The 22,659-nt window shown below is 45.0% G+C and overlaps 2 protein-coding genes across 3 annotated transcripts in view; one reads left to right on the top strand and one right to left on the bottom strand.

Moving 5' to 3' along the window:
- LOC120808768 (metabotropic glutamate receptor 3) overlaps positions 1-7,612 on the top strand; it is a 30,957-nt gene extending 23,345 nt beyond the window's left edge. For both annotated transcript variants that reach the window (XM_040161910.2, XM_078082552.1), the window contains exons 7-13: positions 66-308; positions 432-621; positions 1,253-1,562; positions 1,677-1,870; positions 2,028-2,160; positions 3,204-3,381; positions 4,035-7,612. In XM_040161910.2, the coding sequence (XP_040017844.1) occupies positions 66-308; positions 432-621; positions 1,253-1,562; positions 1,677-1,870; positions 2,028-2,160; positions 3,204-3,381; positions 4,035-4,111 (1,325 nt within the window). In that variant the 3' untranslated portion in view covers positions 4,112-7,612. The remainder of the gene's footprint in view (positions 1-65; positions 309-431; positions 622-1,252; positions 1,563-1,676; positions 1,871-2,027; positions 2,161-3,203; positions 3,382-4,034) is intronic.
- A 1,568-nt stretch (positions 7,613-9,180) lies between these two features.
- LOC120808766 (endosome/lysosome-associated apoptosis and autophagy regulator family member 2) lies at positions 9,181-19,396 on the bottom strand. The gene is made up of 22 exons (XM_040161908.2): positions 18,910-19,396; positions 17,486-17,606; positions 16,274-16,463; positions 16,052-16,199; positions 15,789-15,878; positions 15,415-15,517; positions 15,174-15,326; positions 14,243-14,331; positions 13,978-14,158; positions 13,726-13,854; positions 13,455-13,545; positions 13,233-13,335; positions 12,998-13,135; positions 12,149-12,412; positions 11,874-12,047; positions 11,603-11,783; positions 11,352-11,448; positions 11,145-11,246; positions 10,911-11,037; positions 10,419-10,597; positions 9,925-10,093; positions 9,181-9,822 (listed from the first exon to the last, which is right to left on the bottom strand). The coding sequence occupies exons 1-22, from the start codon at positions 19,006-19,008 to the stop codon at positions 9,754-9,756; spliced, it is 2,997 nt and encodes a 998-aa protein (XP_040017842.2). The 5' UTR covers positions 19,009-19,396; the 3' UTR covers positions 9,181-9,753.
- Between the last annotated feature and the right edge of the window lie 3,263 nt (positions 19,397-22,659).

The raw sequence follows: 22,659 nt of genomic DNA, 5'->3' as shown, positions 1-22,659 counted from the left end.
TTTTCCCCCTCCATTTGCCTCATCCCTTTATTTGCCGCTCTTTTGTCTCCTCTCACCCCCTGCAGCCCCTTTCTCTCCTCCAGGCAGTGAGACAGTAGTGAAATTTGATTCCCAGGGCGACGGCGTCGGCCGGTACAACATCTTCAGCTACCAGCGCACAGCCGACCGCTACGGGTACGTGCCAGTGGGGGACTGGGCAGAGAGTCTGACCCTGAGCAACGATCTCATTCACTGGCCCAGGGTTGCGGTACCCACCTCGCAGTGCAGCGACCCCTGTGAACGCAATGAGATGAAGAAAATGCAGGCAGGTAGGAGACTGGATTCACGACGATGTTCTCCCTGGTCACATCATACCACACCCAGCAGCAGCGTCTTTTGAGAAAATCTCAAGACCGACAAGTTCTGCTCGTTCGTGTTACTGCTTTTCCCAGGCGAGTACTGCTGCTGGATCTGCACAGCCTGCGAGCCTCATGAATACCTGGCCGACGAGTTCACCTGCTCGCCCTGCGCTCCTGGCCAGTGGCCCACCGAGGAGCTGACGTCCTGCTACGACCTTCCCGAGGACTATATTATGTGGGAGGATGCCTGGGCCATTGGTCCAATCACCATTGCCTGTTTAGGGTGAGTGATATAGGGCTGTCAACGTAAAGACTTGTGTGTGTGTGTGTGTGTGTGTGTGCGAGTGTGTGCGTGTGTGTAAGTGTGTGTGTGTGCGTGCTCGTAAAGTTTACGCTGGCTTGGAGGAGGGGAATCATCCGTTCCTCCATGGAGTGACTTTCTTCTTCCCCAATTTGCGAAAGTTGCTCCCGCATGCCATAGCAGCCTACGATAACATTAGCAGGTCTCTGGTGCTTTTTGTTGGATTTGGCGACATTAGTTAGTCGTTATGATCCTAACGCATTTGGTCCTGTGATGCTAAAATGTAATTAAAACCTCATCACACAACTTTGTTATTATAGCTACATTACTAGAATTACACAGCGCTACACTGCAAAAATCAGCAATGCAGATTTTTATTGTTCTTTGGATTATCGACTGGTGAGGATACTGAATTGAACATGCAGCATAACCGTGTTAGCGTGTTGTGTACATGTATTTAAGATCCCCCTCCCGGACTCATGCTTTTCATACATAAACATGTACAATAATGTTAACAGATTTTCATGTGATTCGTTATGTATAGCTCAGCCCTTCTTGTTTAACAATATCAGCACCTATTAAAACTGCGTCTGTGAACCGCTTTACTCCACAGGTTCATGTGTACCGGTCTGGTGTTCTGGGTGTTTATACGACACAACAACACGCCGCTGGTGAAAGCTTCGGGCCGAGAGCTTTGTTACATCCTCCTCTGTGGAGTCTTCATGTCCTACGCCTTGACTTTCCTCTTCTTGGCCAAGCCCTCTCCGGCCATCTGTGCCCTGCGGCGCCTCGGCCTGGGCACTTCTTTTGCTGTCTGCTACTCGGCCCTCCTCACTAAAACAAACAGAATCGCCCGGATTTTCAGCGGCGTGAAAGACGGAGCGGGTGCGGTGAGGCCGCGCTTCATTAGCCCATCTTCTCAGGTGAGTGATCGCAGCATCACGTCCATCCGTCTGCATCACTCACATGACCGGACGGACGGACGGACGGACAGACAGCCGCACGTTCATGACCTTACCCTTCGTTCCTCTCTCCAGGTGTTCATCTGCTTGAGTTTGATCTCCGTCCAGTTAGTGATGGTGTCGGTGTGGCTGCTGCTGGAAGTTCCCGGGACGCGGCGCTTCACGTTGCCGGAGCGACGACAGACCGTCGTCCTCAAGTGTAACGTGCGCGACTCCAGCATGCTGCTTTCACTGGTATATGACGTGCTCCTGGTCATCCTGTGTACTGTGTAAGTGGGTCATCGATGGTTGCAATCGCCTCCGAGAGTTTTGTAAAAAGAAAAAAAGGTTCCAATTAAAGTGCTTTGTGTTCTCCAGCCTGAGAACTTTGTTCACTGTGTTCTGTGCAGCAACCGTTTTTGTGTCAATATGATTATGTCCCTCTAGGTATGCCTTCAAGACCAGGAAGTGCCCGGAGAACTTCAACGAGGCCAAGTTCATTGGATTCACCATGTACACCACATGTATCATCTGGCTGGCCTTTCTTCCCATCTTTTATGTTACATCCAGTGACTACAGGGTATCTTCTTCCACACACATGCGCACACACACACGCTTCTCTCTGGCTTCTACAAAAGAAATTGTTAGACAACATTGAAGACAATATAACTGTGTTAGCATTTCGTTGTTCTGGCCAACGTGGTAACACAAGCACACAGGTCACGGAGCAGCGACATCACAGGTAGAGAAACGACTTAAACAATTTCCAATCCAGCTGGCGAACGTCGCAGCTCTGCAGTATTGGCATGACAGACAGACAGGCTCCGTCAAAGTGCTGACACGTGTCCGGATTTAACAGCAAAGGGGGTGAGGGGGTGAGCGGAAGAGCGGGGGGGGGGGGGGGGGTGTTCATTTGATCTTTAAGATCATGCGCACACACCTTAAGAACACGCTCCGGCAAACACACACACTCTGTATTGAAGGGCATAAGAGAGGAATGCTGATGCCAGGGCAGCTCATTTGATCCCTACAAGAAAAAATGTCTCTCTCGCTCCCTCTCCCTCTCTCTCTCTCTCTGGCCTTGTAATCTGACTTTAGTCAAGGAGAGGCACAGCACCAAAGCCCCCCCCCACACACACACACACAAAGTATCACTCACTTTCTTCTGTGAGTTGATGTTATTGTGATAGGGACCGTCACGCACTGCAAACACAATTTCAGACCGTCCTTAGATTAGATTTAGCATTGATGTGGTACAATGTGTCTCAGAGAATGAAGTAAAAACCACCACTGAGATACTGTTATGCTCGGCCTCCGTGGTCTCTGCTGATTAAGTCGTTTATTGATCCATCCTGTGATTGTTATCCTTTTAACTGTAGCAAGCTGACGGCCACAAACTGGTTGTGATTTCTATTCACAGGCCTCATTGGCATCTTCACGCTTTACAAGGATCCATTACACTTTTTAACACTCATTTAAAAAGTCCTTTTGACAGATGTTCCTTATCACAGATTATCATCACCAAATTAGCTCTTAAAAGCAATTACTCTGTACCACATTAGCATAAGATGTATCCATCACAGTCTGGCTACTAATTACCGCCCCATCCTCTCTGCTCTGCAGGTTCAGACCACCACCATGTGCATCTCGGTGAGTCTGAGCGGGTTTGTGGTCCTGGGCTGTATGTTTGCTCCCAAGGTCCATATTATCATGTTCCAGCCCCAGAAGAACGTGACCAGCCACAGGCTCAACCTCAATCGCTTCAGTGTCAGCGGGGCCGCCACCACGTACGCATCTCACGGTAGGTTACATCCAGTTACCTCATTTCAAAAGAGACCGGGGTTTAGAGCAGCACTGTCTTGCTCTGCTTTTATCATGCAAATAGCATTAGGTTTGACGCATTCAATATTTGGTCGCCCTGCGTTGCACCTTTTGCCATAAGGGACACGAAATCTTGAACTATAGACTATTTAGGTGTTTGCTTTAAAAATGTATTACAGCCAAGTTACAATATCCAGAGGCAACATAGGTCTCTAAATGTGCAATGCTGTTCCTCTAAAGCTGTTACCTTTACAGTGGGTTAGGATTGACAGTTTCAAACGTAGGCGGGTCAGACTGCAGAGAATGGCGTCCTGTTTGACGGACCAGGATGTGGTGGTGAACGGTACAGTGAAAGGACCTTGGATCAAATAGGTGACCTAAAATTGAAACATATTCCTGCCCAATTTACCTCACATAAAAGATCAACTAAAGGTCTGGTGGGATTTTTTTTTACAAATTACTTTTGCAGAGTCGCCATATTTATTACCATTAACCACCAGGCGTCTAGACCCTAATCACCCTTACGATTGTTTGACATTTTGGTGATGTGATTTAAATATAATGGCATAATATGATACAAGTCGATTATGAATTATTATATGGACCAATCTGATGTCTTGTGTGTTTTTCCAGCATCTGTCAGTGCCCACCAGGTCCCGACCGTGTGCAACGGGAGAGAGATTGTCGACTCCACTACTTCCTCTCTGTGACCACATCCAGTCCACTCTCTGAATTTGCCCCTGCGACTGTTAGCCAATCCATGAGCATTATCCCCCCTACAAACCCACCATTCCCCATCATTCCCCCCCATTCCCCGATTTACACACACAAAAACATACGCACACGTACACACACACATGCACAAACAAACAAACAAACAATCTCCTTTGTGGACTTAGAAGTGTATTGTTTCAAAAATGTAGAAAGTGTGTAACTATAATTAAATTATTTTCTAGGGATGTACATACATGGAATCAACATTGGTGTAAGTAGAGAAACAAAAGAACAAAAAAAGTTTTTAGGAGGAATTTTTGGAGCCTTTGTTTTTGATAGCTTTGTTATGATGCGGTGTAAATAGACATGTGCGTCATCATGGTAGGAGGGTGTGTGTCCCTCAGTCTGGATGCACATATGTGGCTCTGCTTGACTCACCTGCAATATCCCACAGACTTTTTATTCTCATGCTTTTTTGTAGGTCTCATTGTAATAACCAATTATGTACGTATTTCTATTGTGTATCTGTACATTTGTATATTATACTACTGATGGTTCAAACAGCACAATGTTGACAGTCTTGTAAACCTTGAATGAATGTGGGCAAAAACATAAAGTGCACGGTATAGGATGGCTGGAACAGACGTGTACGCAAATCCACCAAACTCATCAACTTACTGTTACACTGTGCCGGAACAATTTTCACTTCATCGACTCACCTCCTGATAGATTTTCTTTGCATCCTAGATCAATATAAAGAACCCACGGTAGCTGTTTTTGCAGGGAAAAAATATGTTTTGCTTTTGATACAAATGTTCATTTTTCTATTTCTAATCATGGAATCCCTTTATCTTAATGACCAGAGTTCCAGACGTGTGTTCACCAAGGAAACAGACTCTCAAACTGCCTCTTTATTCAGAGGGTTGTTGTATTGGATTTTTAATAACAACTAACAACAGGACTGAAGAGATACAACACATCAAATGTGTTTATTTTGCTTCAAAACTGTCAATACAGAGTCAGTAAACAAACAAACACAAATTGCTTTCTTACCCAGTAATTATAAAGTTGTGCTCAGACAGTTCAACCACTAATGGAGGTAGAAAGTTCTTCTTTGCTGAACACATTTAGAATTTTTAAATGTGAAAAGTACAGGGGAGTGGTAGCTTTTTTTGTTTGTTGTGCCCCTCAGATACAGTATGTGGTGATGTTTTTAATATGGCTCTGTGCCTTAATGTATGTTTGGTAGTGCTCCAGGTAGGGATTGAAAATAGATCAGTTTTACATTACGGGATGGAAATTACTGGAAAGTGTAAAAGTGACCTCAGTGTAGAGCACTTGTTTAAAGGCAACGCCAATTAGTTTTCTTCCCTAGTAAGCCTTCTGCTATTGATTGTTTACCTAAGTGTTGAAACAGTGAATCTGAGGAATTTAGGTTGAAATGACTTTCTCTACCCCTCCCCTTCTTTGTCCAGCCTGTGATTAAAAAGAAATACGAAATGGACATTTCTGACCGAAAACCGATCATAATGAGTTCACTTTACTTTTTTTTTTTTTACAGCTCGGCTGCACCGATAAAGACAGGAAAGGGGAAGAGAAAAGCTCACATACCGATAAGGTGAAGTTACTGAGTTGTCGACTTATTGAAGTGTGCAGTTTACATGCCTGTGTTAAATGTGTTGACGTTGAGAGGCACAGCGGAGCAGCTGGCCACGGCTCACCAGAGGAAACAGAGCACACAATGTCAGCTGTCTGCAGATACTCCATCTAACAAAAGGATGTTAGAGCAGAACTCATGCAGAACATGCATTGCATTTATCAGAACATCCCACCCGACTACAAACAGTAGCTGGAAATACAAACAGACTCTTTGCTGGGTGACAGTTGTGAGGGGGCGAGATTACCTGACAAAAATATTTATTGTGTTTTTTCCAAGAAAGTCTAAATAGCCTAAACTACTTTAGCACTGGGTTACAACATCTCATTGCTAAAAAATAAAAAATATAAAGTGGCCTCTCGGAGGACAGGACAAACCGATCTTAAATGAGAGCATACAACAAAATACTGTCTCAAATGTTTACACATTATACGTGTCAAAAGAATCACCTTTTTTTTTTCGTCTCCGGACAAGCATTGCAGATGTGGTTTCTCCATGTTAAAATTCACAGAGCAGGCACCGGCAGAACGGTCATACATTCATCTCCTGTCCGGTTGGCACCTTTTGCACCGCCGTTCTCCAACAGCACCCTTGTCATTTTTACACTGAATGACAGATTGAAAGAATTTGAGAGGATGCGCCAAGATGAGCCAACCTGCATAGGGGTGTGTGTGTGTGTGTGTGTTTAGGTGCAGAGAGCATAAGGAGAGAGTGATGTGGCAAAGCAGAGGGGAGCTGCTGCTAGATTATGTAAAGCACTCCCACAGCACAGAAGTCACAGCGCTTCTATGGAGGCTGAAAGCATCTCGGAGATTCACAGTCTTTGTTAGCAGAAGGCTTAGCCATTCACTCAGTGGTCCTGCTCCCACAAGATACACCCCGCATGGCAGGTTGCTACGGACAACCGCCGCCACATCCGGAATGTCTATTTGTCCGCATGTAGAGGAGGGCGGGAAGAGGGGTGAGGAGAAAGCGAAAGACGGGGGAAATAGAAAAAAAGCTGGTCGCTGGTTGTGATTCAAATTGGCATCTAGTGATGAGATTTGGCTGAGCCGTGCCCAGCACTCTACTCCTAGCTTTTAATGGCCACACAAATAGAGCACTTAACCCGGGTTCCCCTCTCATTTAGTCCAGGCTACTAGTCTCGGACAACAGTCCCACACTCTTCCACTGAACCCGGCCTCTTTAAACCCACCTCGCCCCTTGAACCCTCATCTCCACTCTGTGTGTGAAACTTACTGCTGAGTCAGCCTCAGCCAAAGACCACCTGAAGCCAAACCAACCGATTGGGAGCCCGGCCCGGCCCCCACACTTAAAGTCTGACACTCGTACCTGGGTGCCCACCGCGGCACATACCGATGAGGCCGACCTGAGGAAGTTGGAGGAGATAGATGAAGAATTTAGAGAGTGTATAGAAAAAAAATGAAAATCGCACATAGAGAAAACGGCATCCTGTTCAAATTCATTCACATTTCTCACTCCGCTGTGCTCAGTTTATCACATCATGTACACAGTGACTCTCAGTGGAAACTTTTTTAAATGGCTTCACTCATGAATATCCCTTTCATTCGGCAAGCCATCCACTACGGACGTTCTTCCTCTATTCAGCCTCTGCCAACTGCCATGTGCTCCACAAGGGTCTCTGTGCTGTAGCCCCTTGCTATGTAACAGAATGTGTCCTTTGGCCTCTCGACTTTGAAACAAAACGAGATCTCTGCGGCAAAAATGAAGCTGAGGTCGAGCTAAACTCTGGAACTGATCAATCAAAGCAATAGTTCCGTGTTTATGATACATGCAATACAGAGGCTGTGATTACGTCATAATAAATAACAACAAAACAGCTGAGGTCGTCTGCTCGTCCTTGCGTGTCCAGTGTCTCCCGCTGACGAAAAAAAGTGTCTCAGTGTGTTTAGGAATCTCATCCAGAATCGAGATGGTGAAGAGTACACCGATTTGTCTCCACAGCATCATTGACAGCCACACCGCACTCATTCACACACCCACACACACACACACACACACACACACACACACACACACACACACACACACATGCTCTATTCATAGCGTGTGCTGGCAAATGCTGAAAGATGTCTTTAACACTTGTGCGTAATCTGTTCCCTAAGTGATGGCACTCCAATTAAAACATCTACTCGAGTGTTCACTGCCTTAGGACAATGCACTCCGGTGTGTAGCTCCACTTTCTTCAAAAAAGAATGAAAGACAAAAAGAAAGAAAGCAACAGCTAAGGTGACGTTTGTCAGAAGGTTTTCATCCTACAGCGTCAGGTTGTTGATTCATGAGATGATAACACATTGCAGGTACTGGATGTACGCACGGCAATGCTACCCTCGTCTCTTATTTTTGGCTCCATCATACTGCATACAGTTCTTTCTTTTTTAGAACTACATGGTGACTCTTTTCTTAAAGCCTGGCAAAGCTCGCTACCTGGTGGTAGAGTTAGGCAATTACATAAGTTACCAGGAATAATGAAGTACCTCAACAGAAAATGGTATTCTTTTTATTTTGATCTAATCTTTGCTTTTAGTGAAAAAATGTATACATTAACCTCTGTGACCTCAAACTGTTAAGTTGACTGCAGTAGCTGCATATATGTACTTAGTGACTTTCCACCACTTAGTACTTAATAAATCTTAAGATGGAAAGAGAACTACTACTACATTACAGCAGTTTTTACACATAATGTATTTCCTTTGGTCATTAATTAGGATGTATGGATATTTATATATGCTTGAGTGTAATAATGCAAATTCTGACCACAACCCACATACTAACTTTTATTGTTTGATTGAAGAGGTCTTTACCAATAACCTCAGCAACATTTGTTGCAACAGTTTCGCCTCTGTGGAGAAGGAGCTGCGCCCTCTAAACTTTCTTATTTGATCAGAAAGATTTCATGGGAATTCTTTTTTTTCACTTCATTTTTCTGGAACACAGATGCAACATTAAGTAAAGGCTTCATTCAATAAGGTACAGGCACACATAAATCAAATGTGTTACAATAACCTGTTTCAATATGTTTTGTTGTTAGTGCTTGATAATTAGTTTCAATGTAAATTAGTGAGTAATAAAGTGAGTATAAAAGTGAAACTAAACTTTCACAACTATTTACAGAAGACAAAAAATGTGGGGTATATCATGAATATAGTTTCAAATACAAGACAACTTTTAGAGGGTATTGAATTCTGACACCGAACCAGTGATGCGACTTGTGCTGTGATCATTTTGAAACTATACATCATGTTAAATTAGTATCAAATTGCTGAGCCATTTGCTTGTAGGCGAGGACATGTGTACTATATTTAAATCAATACAATCCTTTTGAGACTAATGAAACTAACTTGAAAATAATCAGTAGAGACAAATGAATCAAACTGGATCCACTTATACATAAATACATAATTTAATCAACATAAATAGACAGTCAACAACAAAACCGTATCGGTGTAACATGACGTCTTCATGTCAACTTGGTCAGCAACACTTCTACCTGCTACAATAACTTCAACTAAGCAAATGAAAAAAAACAGATGAGAAGAGAGACACACACCTATAGAGGCATTAGGCACTCACACTGAGATGAATAATGAAAAGAGAAAATCAATCAAATAGCTATTTGTCTTACCCTGAGCTCTAACAGCCTTTCTGACATCAGTTTGAATCAGGATATTAACAGAAGTGTCCATCACACACACACACACACACACACACACCGGCTTCCCGGTACTACGCTCAGAGTTGGACAGCTCCGTCTCGTCGAGCTTTAAGGCCACCGTGCTCTTGCCTTGTCTGGACCTGGCTATAGGTGCGTGACGTTTGTGTGTGTTTAAGTTTGCATAAACACGTGTTGTTCCAGGCACCAGAGCTCCTAAAGGGGGGGGGGGCGGGATGTTTAAAGGGGGTTTCTAGGGGTGAAAAGTCTTTCGGGGGTCCGATCTCTCCCCTCACTTTACCACCTCTCTAGCTCCATACCAACGCTTTCGAATGAGAGGAGTTTAGCTGCACATGTTCGTAGTGCTCTCCGTTTCCCTGGGAAAAAGGACAAAGCACGCATTATTTCTGCAGTGTATAAAATACTTTTGTCAAAGCGAAATGTTCCCAATGCTAATTTAACGATGATCAGACTCGCACCTTGGATGCTATGGCTTTGAGTTTGCCAAGTAGAGAAGGTTTTGTGTACACGATTTCATCCTCCATGTCTCCCTCGTTCTCGCCCTCCATCACGGCACAGCTGTCCGCTCCTGGCATCTCACACTCCTTATTGGCAGATATAACCAACCGCGAGTACTTGTACTCCAACCTGGCAAAGAGACAAGTGACAGAATCAATAGTGTGGGTAAAGAAACGACGAACATTGGCAACATTTGCAATGTGACCAGGAAACCCCTTGCAGAAGGTGAATAGATAAAGCAAGAAAGGAAACTAATGGGGAAAGTAAGGAGAGAGGAAATGTGGTAGGCATGAAGGAGGAAAACAGGAAGCGTTGTGGAGTTTGGATGGCGATTAGTGGGACAGGAAGGACGGCGGCAGAAAGTAAAAGAATAAAAGATTAGGAAGGTTAGGAAGGAATTCGTAAAAGAAGTAGACACAAAAAAGCTTGCAGGAAGGAGAAAGGGGATTTGTACCTTTTGTTCTTCTTCCAGAAGTAGCAGGTGAGCGAGACGAGCAGCACCGCAGTGAAAGCTCCCAGACCGGCACCGAGCCGGACCCAGAACTCCACGCCCTCGCATGGCAAGGTCTTCTTTTCAGGCAAGGACAGACCTCCCACGCACAGCTTTGGTTCAGTCCACACATACAGCAAGTCCTGAGGTAGAACATACATACATACATACATATGGCAGCAAATAAGCAAAAACACACACTGAATATTGTAAAAACTTTCCTCACAAAATTTTAAAAGTCAGCTTTAAGGGTGTTTTTTGTCCATATGGGCCAAGGCTTTATAAAATAGCCTTAAAATGATACACAGTCAGTGGGATGTGGGTGAAAACCCCTCGAATTAAAGCTGCCAGCGCATCGTTTCATTTTAAATCCATTGTGTTTCCCTCAAGAACCAAATGAAATTCCCAAATCCTTGAGCAGTGAATACGTCCACACACACCCACACACACACACACCTGGTGTCCTCCTTTGCAGGCTCCCTCTATCTGATGGTAGTCTCTCTCTGTGCAAGTAGGACACGCTGCTGAGCTCTCCCACAAGAAATGGAAGGTGCAGCCATCGCACGTCCCCGCCGGGCACTGACTGCAAATAGCAAAAACACAAGCCGTCACCTCAACAACGACCACCATCACAGCACAGAGCACAGCGCTGCGGCGCGGAGACAGGAAACCGCCTCAGCGACGTAGTACCTGGGAACGGCGAGCTCTCCTTTAGTGCTCTTCTCTGCGTTACAGCGAAGTGTCACCACCGCGCTGCGTCCCGACTCACAGGAGGAGGTTGGCTCCAGGGACCTTCGCAGAGAAAAAAAAAGGAACGCACAAAAAGACGAGAGCGCACGCACATTACTTGTAGCGCTCTCAGGTTAGATCGATTAAATTGAAATCGTGAAAAGTTACCTGTAGTAGAAGTTAACGTCGGGGACTTTCTTGGTGGTTTGGGGGTACAGCTCTGGCCTCGCCCTTATTCCATCAAGTGTACTAGCAACTGTCACTCCTGTTAACGACATACAGCGGCATTGTTTAATGCGTGTGTGTGTGTGTACAATTAATGCGTCTTTTATTTTCTCTCTCCGGTCTTATTATTTGATAAAAGACCCACAAACAGAAGCCCAAACGCAGTTGTCCGTCTGCGTATCGTGCTCACTAACCGAGTAACGTGTCGGCCAGGTTAATGGACTGGGAGGCGAGGGCTGTGTGGAAGCCCCGCCCAGTGGCTGGGATTATTGTTGACTGACAGATGAAGGTCTTGACAGCACTGATTCCTTCGCCTTTCTCTCTCTGGGAGTCGGCGATGGATAGGTCTGTGACGTTGTCTGTGCACACCGCCATCTGGCAAAAAATCAATCGGCAGGGGCGTCGCATTGAGATACAGAACCGCTTTTTACGCTGCGTGTGAGTGCATGTTTTGTCTCGTCACACCTTTCCTCCACACAGGCCTATTTTGAAGAGGTGGAAGTACTTGGTCCCTTTGGAGGTAAAGCTCGGCCCGTTCATCAGTGACCCAACAGACCCGAGGAGGCTCAGGTCATAAGTCAGAGTCACATTGCCCTCAGTGTGGGTGAAGTGGCAGTCACTGTAACATAAACTGTGGTCCTGAATGAAAAAAGAAAGAGACAAGGACACCAGTATATATGGCCGTGTGTTATATGACTAACACCAAAAACAATAGTCTGATTCCGTTCCCCAAATCAAACCTTGTCGCTCCTGCTAGCCGGCCCGCAGGGTTTGCAGGCGTCCGGGCCCGGCGTGGCGTGTGGGACGAGGTGTGTGTTACGGGGGCACTCTGTGCACCGGCTGGTGCGTGCGTTGATGTAGTGTCCCGGTGGACACGGCACACACGTGGAGCTGGAGGGCCGGGTGCTGAGGGCGCAGGCCCGGCACCTCGAGGCCACGCCATCCACCGCGTTACTCACCGAGACGGAGTAGATCCGCACCACGTCGTTGACATACCGGCGTACCTGAGAGAGAGACGGGTACAGAACAAGATTGCTTGTAGGTGTTGTGGACCTGCTGTGTGAGACTGACAAAAAGCTCTACACACGTGCGGATGGTAACATAAAGTACGTGGTGCATTATATAAGATGTCGTTCTGTCTTTACTTTAAACCGCCCACATTCCTGCTACACGGGTGCTTTAAAAGACCAAGTTAATGATTCAAGCTACACTGAAGTGGGCACAGAGATAAAATGTCTGTTCGATTTGTGGTTGAGTCTAAACTCAAACACCACGGCGGAGTGTATCGTCATTAGCAAACAATAGGGAGTGTTCGGTGTACCAAGTGGGGAGTGGATTTCCAATAACATACTGAGAGGAAGTCTTGTTTCTGTGCTTGAGGGAATCAATCCAGGCAGGACGCCTAAATCTTAAAAATGATAATACTTTCATTTTATATAGCGCTTTTCTAAATGCCAAAAAGGTGCTTTACATCAGGGCAGAGACAGACAGAAGCAAGAAAAAAAAAAAAAGAATCAAACAGAGCAAATCTTGAGTCCGTGGCTAAATCCTGGGTCAGTATATACTTTGAGCAGTGGACTCATACTTACATCTGAAGGTTGGTTTGTCCTCTGGAAAGCCCACGTGTAGGACACAGAGGCATTCTGGGTCATGACGTGTGTGTACGTCTGTCTCGTTTTCGTTCCCTCCCACGACTCCACCACCGTAGTACTCTTCCTGTTTACATCCTGAGGAACAATCATTTCCACTGTACTTACTGTAATTCTCCCCCCACAAAGTAAAAATGCACTTGTAGCGGCAAACATCAGTCAAGCGCTGCCTCACCATCATGAAGTAGAACTCGCAGTCAGCAACACACACGATTTCAAATTCAAATGTGATGCGACCGAACTCGGTCCCAGAATGGCTGGACATGGACGTAGGAAGCCTGGCGGCGAAGGAGGAAAACAAACAGGAGTCCACCACAAAATCAAATAGCCGAGCGAAAAGAAGGATCGAGACTAAAAAAAATAAATTAAAAAACAACAACAACATGACAACACTTACTTGAAGCCAGGGATGTGGATGTTGAGGATGAGGTAATCGTTATCCGAGCTGCCTGCTCCACTCTGGATGTGATCACGCGCCACCTCCCAGCCTTAAGTACAGGACACATCCAAATTACTCAATCATGTCGATATGTTCCTTTAATTAATTCATTCTTGCTATTTTATCTTGTGGCAATAAATGGCTTCTGATTGTGATTCTGAGACACGTTCAGAAACAAAATGACCAATGAGAGACAGAGAAATAGCACATATTGCCAAAACACACTCACCATTCATACCATCACATTTGGAGTTGCCAACATTGAAGCAGGAGGTCTTCATGTTTGCAGGAAGAATGTTCCACCATTTATACTCGTAACCCAAGGTGGGCTCAGTGCCTGCTGGACACCGATCACATGCTGGGGGACAGACACAATGAAAAGACCAAGTTGAAGGCCGCCTGCGGCAAAAACAAAAGAAAACTAAACAGGGAAATGACAGGCGGTACAAAAAAATGTAGAAGTCAAGAAAGTTCTCCGTACGTTTCATCCCATCGGAAAAGGTCCCAGGTGGGCACGGTGAGCAGATGGCGGTGTCATTGTTGTAGAAACCAGGGTTGCAGGGGGGGCAGGGCTCCTTTTCTCCACTTGGAGGCAACGGCTCGGCTCCCGTCACTCCGTCCAGACAGATTTTAGGCTCGATCCACTTGTATATGACATGCGTCTGAAATTACACAGCGATGTAGGGTGATGGACAAGAAACTGGGATTACAGAATTGGATTTTTCTTTGTGTTATATTTCACTCACCTTGCCTTCATTGTCACATGCTGTGTGGAACTGGAAATAGTCCTTCTTTGAACATGGAGGTCTGTACTTACAATAAGCAGATCCCTCAGCTTAGAAAAGGAAAAGGGTTGATAAGGCAAAATGAGATGACATGAGCCGAAGAGGAAAAAAGGTGATTAGAAGATTTTATGCAGAACTCAAAATCAATATGTGAATGCAGATAATGAATAAAACAATCAGATACAATAATGTGCTCATGGAGAAAAGCATCTAACGTGAAGCACAGGAGTCTTACAATATGCATCAAGAGGTTAAATTATTCAATATGTTATGAACACTGTAACCTTATTACAATCAATTCTCATCGACTAAACAGGAAACGCATTAACAGCATCATCTGAGGACGTGAAGATACGTTATATCACAGCAAATTAAAGGAAGAAAAATACTTTGCATAACTTTCATTTCACGTTAGAATATCAGAATTGTCAGGTCGGTCATATTTCATAATAACTCATTTACTACCTTCTCTTGATTTGGAATAGCTAGCCTGTGTAAATGTATTATAGTACATCCTTTTAAAACACTCCAGGAAGCATAATACTTCTATCTTTACAAATAGCATATTACAAAAGAAAATTGTAAAATATATAGAAACTTTAAGAAAACACAAGAGCACACTTTCTACATCATGTGCCGAAATCTGCATTTCCCTTGACATCACACCAGTCCTCCACACAGATCTAACCAGCACGTTCCTCCTCTCTGAGGTTTGAGTAATGTGGCTGAAAATAGGACGCGTGCTCTGTCTTTCCTCGGGCTGCTGTTATCTCTCTGCGAGCGGCGCTGATAACAAGAAGGCTTCTAACCTGACTCTCTGCCCCTCGTTGTTTCAATGATTCAGCGCTCTACGAGTTCAGAACGGAGCGCAACACGTGCACGTATTTCCTACCTGCGTACTGAGTGGTGGCGTTACAGGGGGTGCAGGAGCTCGCTCCGTGCCCGGCGTAGGTGTCCCGAGGACAGGGCTCGCACGCAGTGGACCCGGGAACACGGCTTAATGACCCCGGCTTACACGGGAAACACTCCGACGTGTACGCCACTCCTGGTACAAGGAAATGAATAAACATTGTTTAATCGGTGCATTGATTTGTCATTGAAGTTGGGATAAGAGGTGGGAGTTTCTTGCTGACCTTCTATTTGAACATTTTTCAGCAAAACAGGCTTCACCCCTTTGGCCATCATCACTCCACCGGTCCTCCAGTACAGGATGTTGGTGCCAGATTTGAGGTTCACCTAAAACGCATGTTTCCATGTATTATCAGTCATGCTGTGACAGTAGAGAGCACAATAACGTGAGGCTTTTTTTCTGATGTAGAGCCAATTAACGAGGCATAACATCTTACAAAATGCACCAAAACACAAAGATGATCTTGGATGAATAATAATTAGGTCTGAAATTAAAACAAAAACACAATCGGCGCTGCTTCCCTGAGTTTAATGCATTTATATGCATGAACAGGTAGCTAGCGGCAAAGATGTCCATCTTCTGGCATGCATCACTTACGGTGTGGGTTGCCCATTCACCATGATTGGTGAGCTTGAGCCACTTCGCATCCGCTGACTGATCCATCTCCTGACATTGGTCATTCTGGATCTAAACACACAGAAATAATCAATGTTCTTCAGCTGAATCTCTCGCCTCTTGTACGGCAACCTAGAGTTGTATGACTTCAATATTCATTTATATACACTTGCACCAAAAGTGTTCATGGGATTTTTAGACATTTTTATTAGAAGTACAAAACGGATTGCATATTTGAAACTCACAAAGAACTCAAATAGCAAGTTGTTGTCTGCATACTGGTACTCGAAGCTGACAGAGCCTTGTTTCTTCAGATGAACAGCATAGATGAGAGAGACCGTGCATTCATCCCTGTTGGACTCCAGATAGCTTCCCTGAGGCACCCAGGTAGAACTGCAAGGGAACACATGTGTAATTGGTTTTGCACTTTCGATTCCGATTTTTTCTCGGCGTCTTTAACTGCCCACCTGTTGCAGGTGAGCCTCTCATCTCTGTGGGCGTTGTACTCCAGTGAGGTTGCCAGGCTACTGAATCCAGCAGGCATGGAATCCCATTGGTCAAAGCGGATGCCGCTGCCGAGGGAGTAGCTTCCCGCTGCGCACGGGGTGCACTCCTGAGCCGACATCTCCAGGAACTCCCCGGCCTCGCAGGAGAAGGCTGGAGGACACGGAGTGGCGAGGCACAGCGGGGGGGGGGGGGGGGGCGGAAGGAAGAGGAACACAAGTCAAAATGTAGAACTGCACAGTGTAGATGAACGAGGAGCAGCCGTGCAAATCGCTGCTGCTCTCCGTATAATGCAGCCACAGTGATCGGGGACTTAATCCTCACATCCTGTTACACACTGGGTCTGTCTCAGCGCGTTTTGCTCCCCCAGCAGCCCTCACATATCCTGCCAATGTTTCACAGTCTTTTCCTCATACCTGAGCTGGTCAAGATGCCATTGTGAGGCTCCACTGTGAGTTAACAACCAGTGCTAGATGTGTGGGTGTGCAATTTGTGCAGCAAAACAAAAGCACGTTTGTTCATGTGTGCAGCAGGAAGGGATTGTAATGTGTGATTTGACATAATTTGATGTGGCACTAATTTTCCTTAAAAAAAAAAAGAAAAAAGATCTTTCGATGCATTACATCACAGGCACAGCATCGTCATATCTGATGCAAGATTCTCATCCAATTGCTATGCTGAAATATATTTCGGCTGTCCTTTTTAAAGAAATCTGTTAAAGTTGAACAAGAAGAAGGACATAGAAAATGTTTAAATAGCTAAAAGGTGAGGTACATACAGCTAGAAGCAATGTGGACCAAAGAATTCTCATATCATCTTCCTGATCTACTGTTATCATGAGAAACACCAGCTTTCAATCAACATGAAGCCCATTTTGTGAGTTATCTTTCCCTTTCTTAACACGACGAATTCCCCAGTGATCATCTCAACTGAGACACTGGTGAGGTGGTAATGTCACAGCGCAGGACAATCCTGTTCAATAGGGAGCTCAAATCTGCCTTCCTGGAGCTGTCACGATGAGGCACAATTGAAGTGTCTTTGAGCACCCTCCTCTAAACAGAAATATCTGAGCCTCTGTGACTCACCTTTTACTAGCAGACCCGTTTCCATGGCAAAACACCACCACTGATCTGGTTATTGAAAATGGCCTTTGAATGTTTTTAATAGACACTTACTGCACTCTGTGCCACGTACTGGCTCTGGTAGTCCAGTGCAAGCCCCAGGGCTTTGTGGGATGGGTACCCTCCAACGAGACCCCGTGCTGTCACACTCGGTGTACTCGTAGTAGTAGTCCGTCTGCCAATGAAACACACACAGACACAAAACATCTGCATAAGAAGTCTTAACAATTAGCAAATGTAGGCCGGAAGCAGGCCACTAAACAGAGGCCTCCGCCCTCATCAGAGCCCGGAGTCCTTTAATTGTGGAGGAGAAACATCAGAGCAGAATATCAGTCTGCTATCAGAAACCAGCAATGAATCCAACTTCCGTTACCAGCTGCTCACCGGCTTTTAAAACACAAGCCACCGGCACACACTGTGTCATCTCTTTAGCCGCAGCCCCTCTTATGCTCTGGGAGGCACAAGCACAACACACCATCTCCACGGCGACGGGAACAAGTGGGGTGACAGCTGGCAGCTCTTCTCACATGTTCTGTTTGACCCTTTAGACATTTGATGAATATAATTATGATCCATCATCTGGAGCAGAAGCCCGTGAACTTGATGTTGCCTCCCCAGGACCCCTTTCTGTATTTATATCTACAGAGCAGGGTGGCCTGATTTCTGAAAGTTTACATAATGTTGCTCCTTGAGCCAAACCAGATTTTGACACTGAAGCACATGCAGGCTGTTGTATGTGTGCAGAATGAACTTTATGTCTGTGGGTCTGGACATGGAACTCTGTCTCACTACTAATAATAATAATAATGAGGCGGAATTGAGCAACTGCCAAACAAAGCACAGCTGCACTTATTCCAGATACTACAAATGTTTAAGAACACAGTCGCGTGCTGAAACCATCTACCGGGGATCCTAGAAGAGCTGTGATGTCACACCTTTGTCATCCCAGAAAATGTGTCACCATGAAGCCCTTCACTGGAGTGCTGCAGCTATCTCTCAAACAGCGCGACAAGAGAGATTATGCCGACAACTGGGAATGTGGCTGCTCTCTATCGTGGGACCGTGTGTCTGCTTAGAGCCTGGGCCCGGGAGGTGCTGAGCCGAGCTGAGCTGAGCCAGACCAGAGGGAAGGAAAGGCCGGGGTCCATGCAGGAAACTGATAACAGCCTGAACAAACACTCCGGTGGTGAAGTTCAACAGAGCTCATCTGCTATGTGCGTTGTTGCTGTTGTTGTTGTTGTTGTTGTTGTTCTCTTAGCAAAAGACAGCAAATGTATAAAAAAAGGACGCACTCGTCTTCGCGCAAGATGCGCATACGATGCCATAAATTGACCCGGAAACGTGTCATCGATTGTAATCGTATTGGACGTGGATTACCAACCCACTGTCAGCGTGTGAAGGCGCAGCAGCCCCAATCTGTGCGCGTTTCCCATCCCCGTTCCTGCGCCTCTGACGGGTCGGGCAGCGCCATCTCTCACCTCGCCACAGAGCCGATGTCCTCTGGTCCCGTCAATCAACCGGAGCGCGCAGAGGATGAGGAGAGCGTAATTGGCGACGAACCAAGCCGAGGACCGCATCGTGGATCCTCGAGTGGGAGAAAACAGCAGCAAGCCACGACCCGGGACGGATGAAGCGAAGCGAAGCGGGTCGCGGAGCCGAACCAGCAACCAGTGGGGACCGTCTTCCGTCGCCTCCCGTGGGCAGATTGTAACCCCACTAACCACCTGCGATTATCCCCGGTCTGTGCGCCCCAGTGCTGCCTCGGCGCGATCAAGCGCAGCAGAATAACGCACTACTTCCGGTGATCTTTTATTTTTTCAAAGTAAAACCCGTGATGGAATTGTCAGTCACCGATTTAGATTTTCCGGCTTGTTTTTTTGTGTTGCTTTGATTGCATTAGGATTCTGTTTTTATGTCGTCCACACCCGTTTCCATTTCCTCATTTTCTTAAGATTAACCATGTTTGCTTTATTTTGAAGGTCAAACTGAGAGTAATTCTGTCTTTAATGTGTGTAAGTGTGTATACTGGTTCTGACGCTCTTATCGATCAGTAAAAAAAATAAATCAATATTTCGATCATGATCATCATCATAGATACTGCGCATTCCGTCCCGACGCTGAAAACCAGCCTGGTTAGATTGGATCGAGATCATTTGCAGTCCACGTAACTGAGCGCCAGAGGGAACCAGAGCTCTTCCTCATCATCGCGAAATGGATTGTAACTAAACTAATAATATGTCCCTTTCTAGTATTACTTCATTACTTATCAATGCAACAGCAATTATATCAGGTAAGCTTGCTGAGCACATTTTGGTATCAGGTTTATATCTATACAATTAATGTGGGTATGACTGCAGTTGACCCATATTTCCGGGTTTCCCCATTTGTTTCTATTTCTTTCTCTTCGAACACATTCTTTAAGTTACTTTTAAGTAGCCTATCATTATAAGCATGTTGGAGATGTGTATACATGACATAACAAAGTTACCATATGCGTATTTATTAAAGTCTCTTGCAACCTAATCACTTCTAGGGATTCCCAAAGGCCGGTGCAAACTTTCTCTCTGTTTACCTGGGACTAAAGAGCTCATGAATTTTTCATTATCACACCGTGGTTTAATTTTTCGGGGTGTGTTACACTCACAGCGCGGAGCTCTGCCTCTCATTGAGAGTATATGCAGGAGAGTTTGAATCCTCAGAGACAGAGATTATGGTTTAGGTCTATCAATTGAAACATTACTCTTGGCAATCAATCAAACAACAGCATAGAATGTATTACTGTATTCAATATATATACAAGTTAAACTCAAATTAATCACATTTAGTCATTTTTGTGGTTCTCGAGGTACAGGATGGAGGAATGTCCTAGGGGTCCCTGTGGTTTTGGTTGTCTCTGGCAGGTGCTGATTGGAGTGTCAGCTGGATGAGCCACATCTGAGTCCAGGTGTCGCTGCCTTAAATACATTCTCCATTTGGCACCACGGGGGGTTGGGGGGGAGATGAGCCTTGTGTCTGGTGATACCTCCACATTGCATTGTTTGATTGCGTTTTCTTACAATAAATTGTTTCCTCATCGCTTGCTCGTTTTTCTCCCGGTTTTGTTGCAGTCTGAGAGCCAGACTGTGTTCTGGACGATGGGTCTTCATCTATTTGTGGTGCTTTTTTAATTGTTTTAACATTAAACTGAGGAGAGTTGTTGCTTCAAGGACCTATTTTTTCATATTCACACAAAACCAATGACAAAGTTCTTCAGAAAGAAATATTTTTCACAAAATACTAAATGATTAAATACACCAAATTAATTGAATGAATAAATAATAGGTTGAAAGTTCAGTTGTAATAGCATTTCATTTTTATCGAGAGAATTCTTTTGATGTTTTCTACAAAGAAAATCCCAACAATTTACATGTTTTCCTATATAGCTCATATTGATCATTTACATCATACTACATTAATGTGTGTCACAACCGCTGTCCAAGGTGCTGATCCTGGGAAGACGTTGGCTGCAAAAGCGGTCAGAGTGACTTCCCTTTGTTGATACAGCAACAAGCAGGATTCCTGAGAAAACTATTGCGCACCGTTTTTTATATTTTGCTTGAATGTCAGTCAACTCATCAAACTGGAGCTGACTTTCCTCTGGGTGTATTAGTTGGAGCAAAAACATGTGTAATTCATCTTGCACAACAGTTGTATGTGGTTTTTACTGTTCCTGTGAGGGTTCCTATTAAGTAATGTTCCTATTTACTTTAATGCCGAGACATAATGTTGTGTTGTACATTGGTCATCCTGGGCATGTTCAATGGCATGATGTTCTCTTAAGAAAAATACATCACCAGTAGACCTGGCTCGGTGAACTTTTGATGCTCGTCTGCGTAATGTAATGTGTGAATATTTAAGTATTTAAGGGGCAGCTGAGTCTTTTATCTCTCCCGTCCTTTCTCTTTCTCATCTGATGCCTATCGCTTACAGGGTTTGCCTGTAACTTGAACTCTCATTTTCAACGATCGGCTGCACTTGAATTTTTACACTCTAAGCCTCTGCTCTGTGATCAGATGATTAATTAATAGTAGTGAGGTCTATTGGGGAAGTATATTAGCAACTGACCCTGAGTCAGGTGGTAACCAGAGTGCCTGTGGCCCAGCCCCTGCCCCCCCAAAACACAAGAGACCAGGGACTACCGGGTCTAGATATTAGACACTCAGCTCTGACACACTGCAGCTCACGCATCCTGAGACTCTCTCACACACACACACACAAGGGTTTTTCAGGAAAGGTGAGGAAACCAAGAGTGGTCGAAGCCACTAACAACCAACCAGGCTGGGGATCTATTTTCTTTGAAAGAGAGACAGAAGATGATGTGATCAGAGATCAGCTGACCGAGGGGTTGCCTACACAATCCTATTACAATCCGTCATGGGGCGGACAACCGATGCTTCACATAACGAGAAGACATGCTGAAATGGAGGACAGGTATTGAGGACACTTGTTGGCATGGATCAAACTAAATGTCTTCCCTGGATAAAGAGGTGTCTTCATTTCACACGTAGTTTCAAAAGTGTGGGAAATAATTTGCACGTTGATGTTAGTGCAAGCTTTTATTTCACTTTTTGCTTTTGTCAATTCTGAATTCCCCAGTATGCACGGACTACCTTGTGCCTCTCTGGGACACTGTTTTGGGCATCCATCTGATGTTAACACTGATCCAGCACCTGCTCAAGACTCTAACTACTCCAAACAAAACAGAAATGAAAGCAGACTTGCAGCAGCAGACCCAGTCACATCCCAACCAGACGCTGCACCATGCAGCGCACAGCAGCAGCAGCGCTACAAACACCCTCAGAAGAATGTCAACTATATCACCGACCACTCCACCAGAACCCTAAAAGTTACCAACTCTCAACACTCTGTCTGCCACCGGCAAGAAGTAGATGAAGACCCATCCTTTGAGTCTCCTCCGGCCTGCCACAGCCCGTCCCAGAGCTCGGAGGTTGATGAGGAGGGGGAATCCCGTCCAGAGACGGAGCTGAAATGTCCTCAAATTCCCAGACCATCTATTATTATCAGACCGTGTAAGGTAAGATGGTGGTGATCAGTGAATTTGGTTTTCATAATATTAATTAAATAACAAACAATATAATGACATAATATGACAGGAGGTAAATCAGCTATAATATATCCACCATTCTAATGCAGTTGTTTGATGTAATACATTATATCACCACAAGGTG

The sequence above is a fragment of the Gasterosteus aculeatus genome, chromosome X, assembly GCF_964276395.1.
Source record: "Gasterosteus aculeatus chromosome X, fGasAcu3.hap1.1, whole genome shotgun sequence".
NCBI classification, from domain to species: Eukaryota; Metazoa; Chordata; class Actinopteri; order Perciformes; family Gasterosteidae; genus Gasterosteus; species Gasterosteus aculeatus.
The sequence above is the reverse complement of the archived record's forward strand: the minus strand, read 5'-3'. Positions and strand labels throughout refer to the sequence as shown.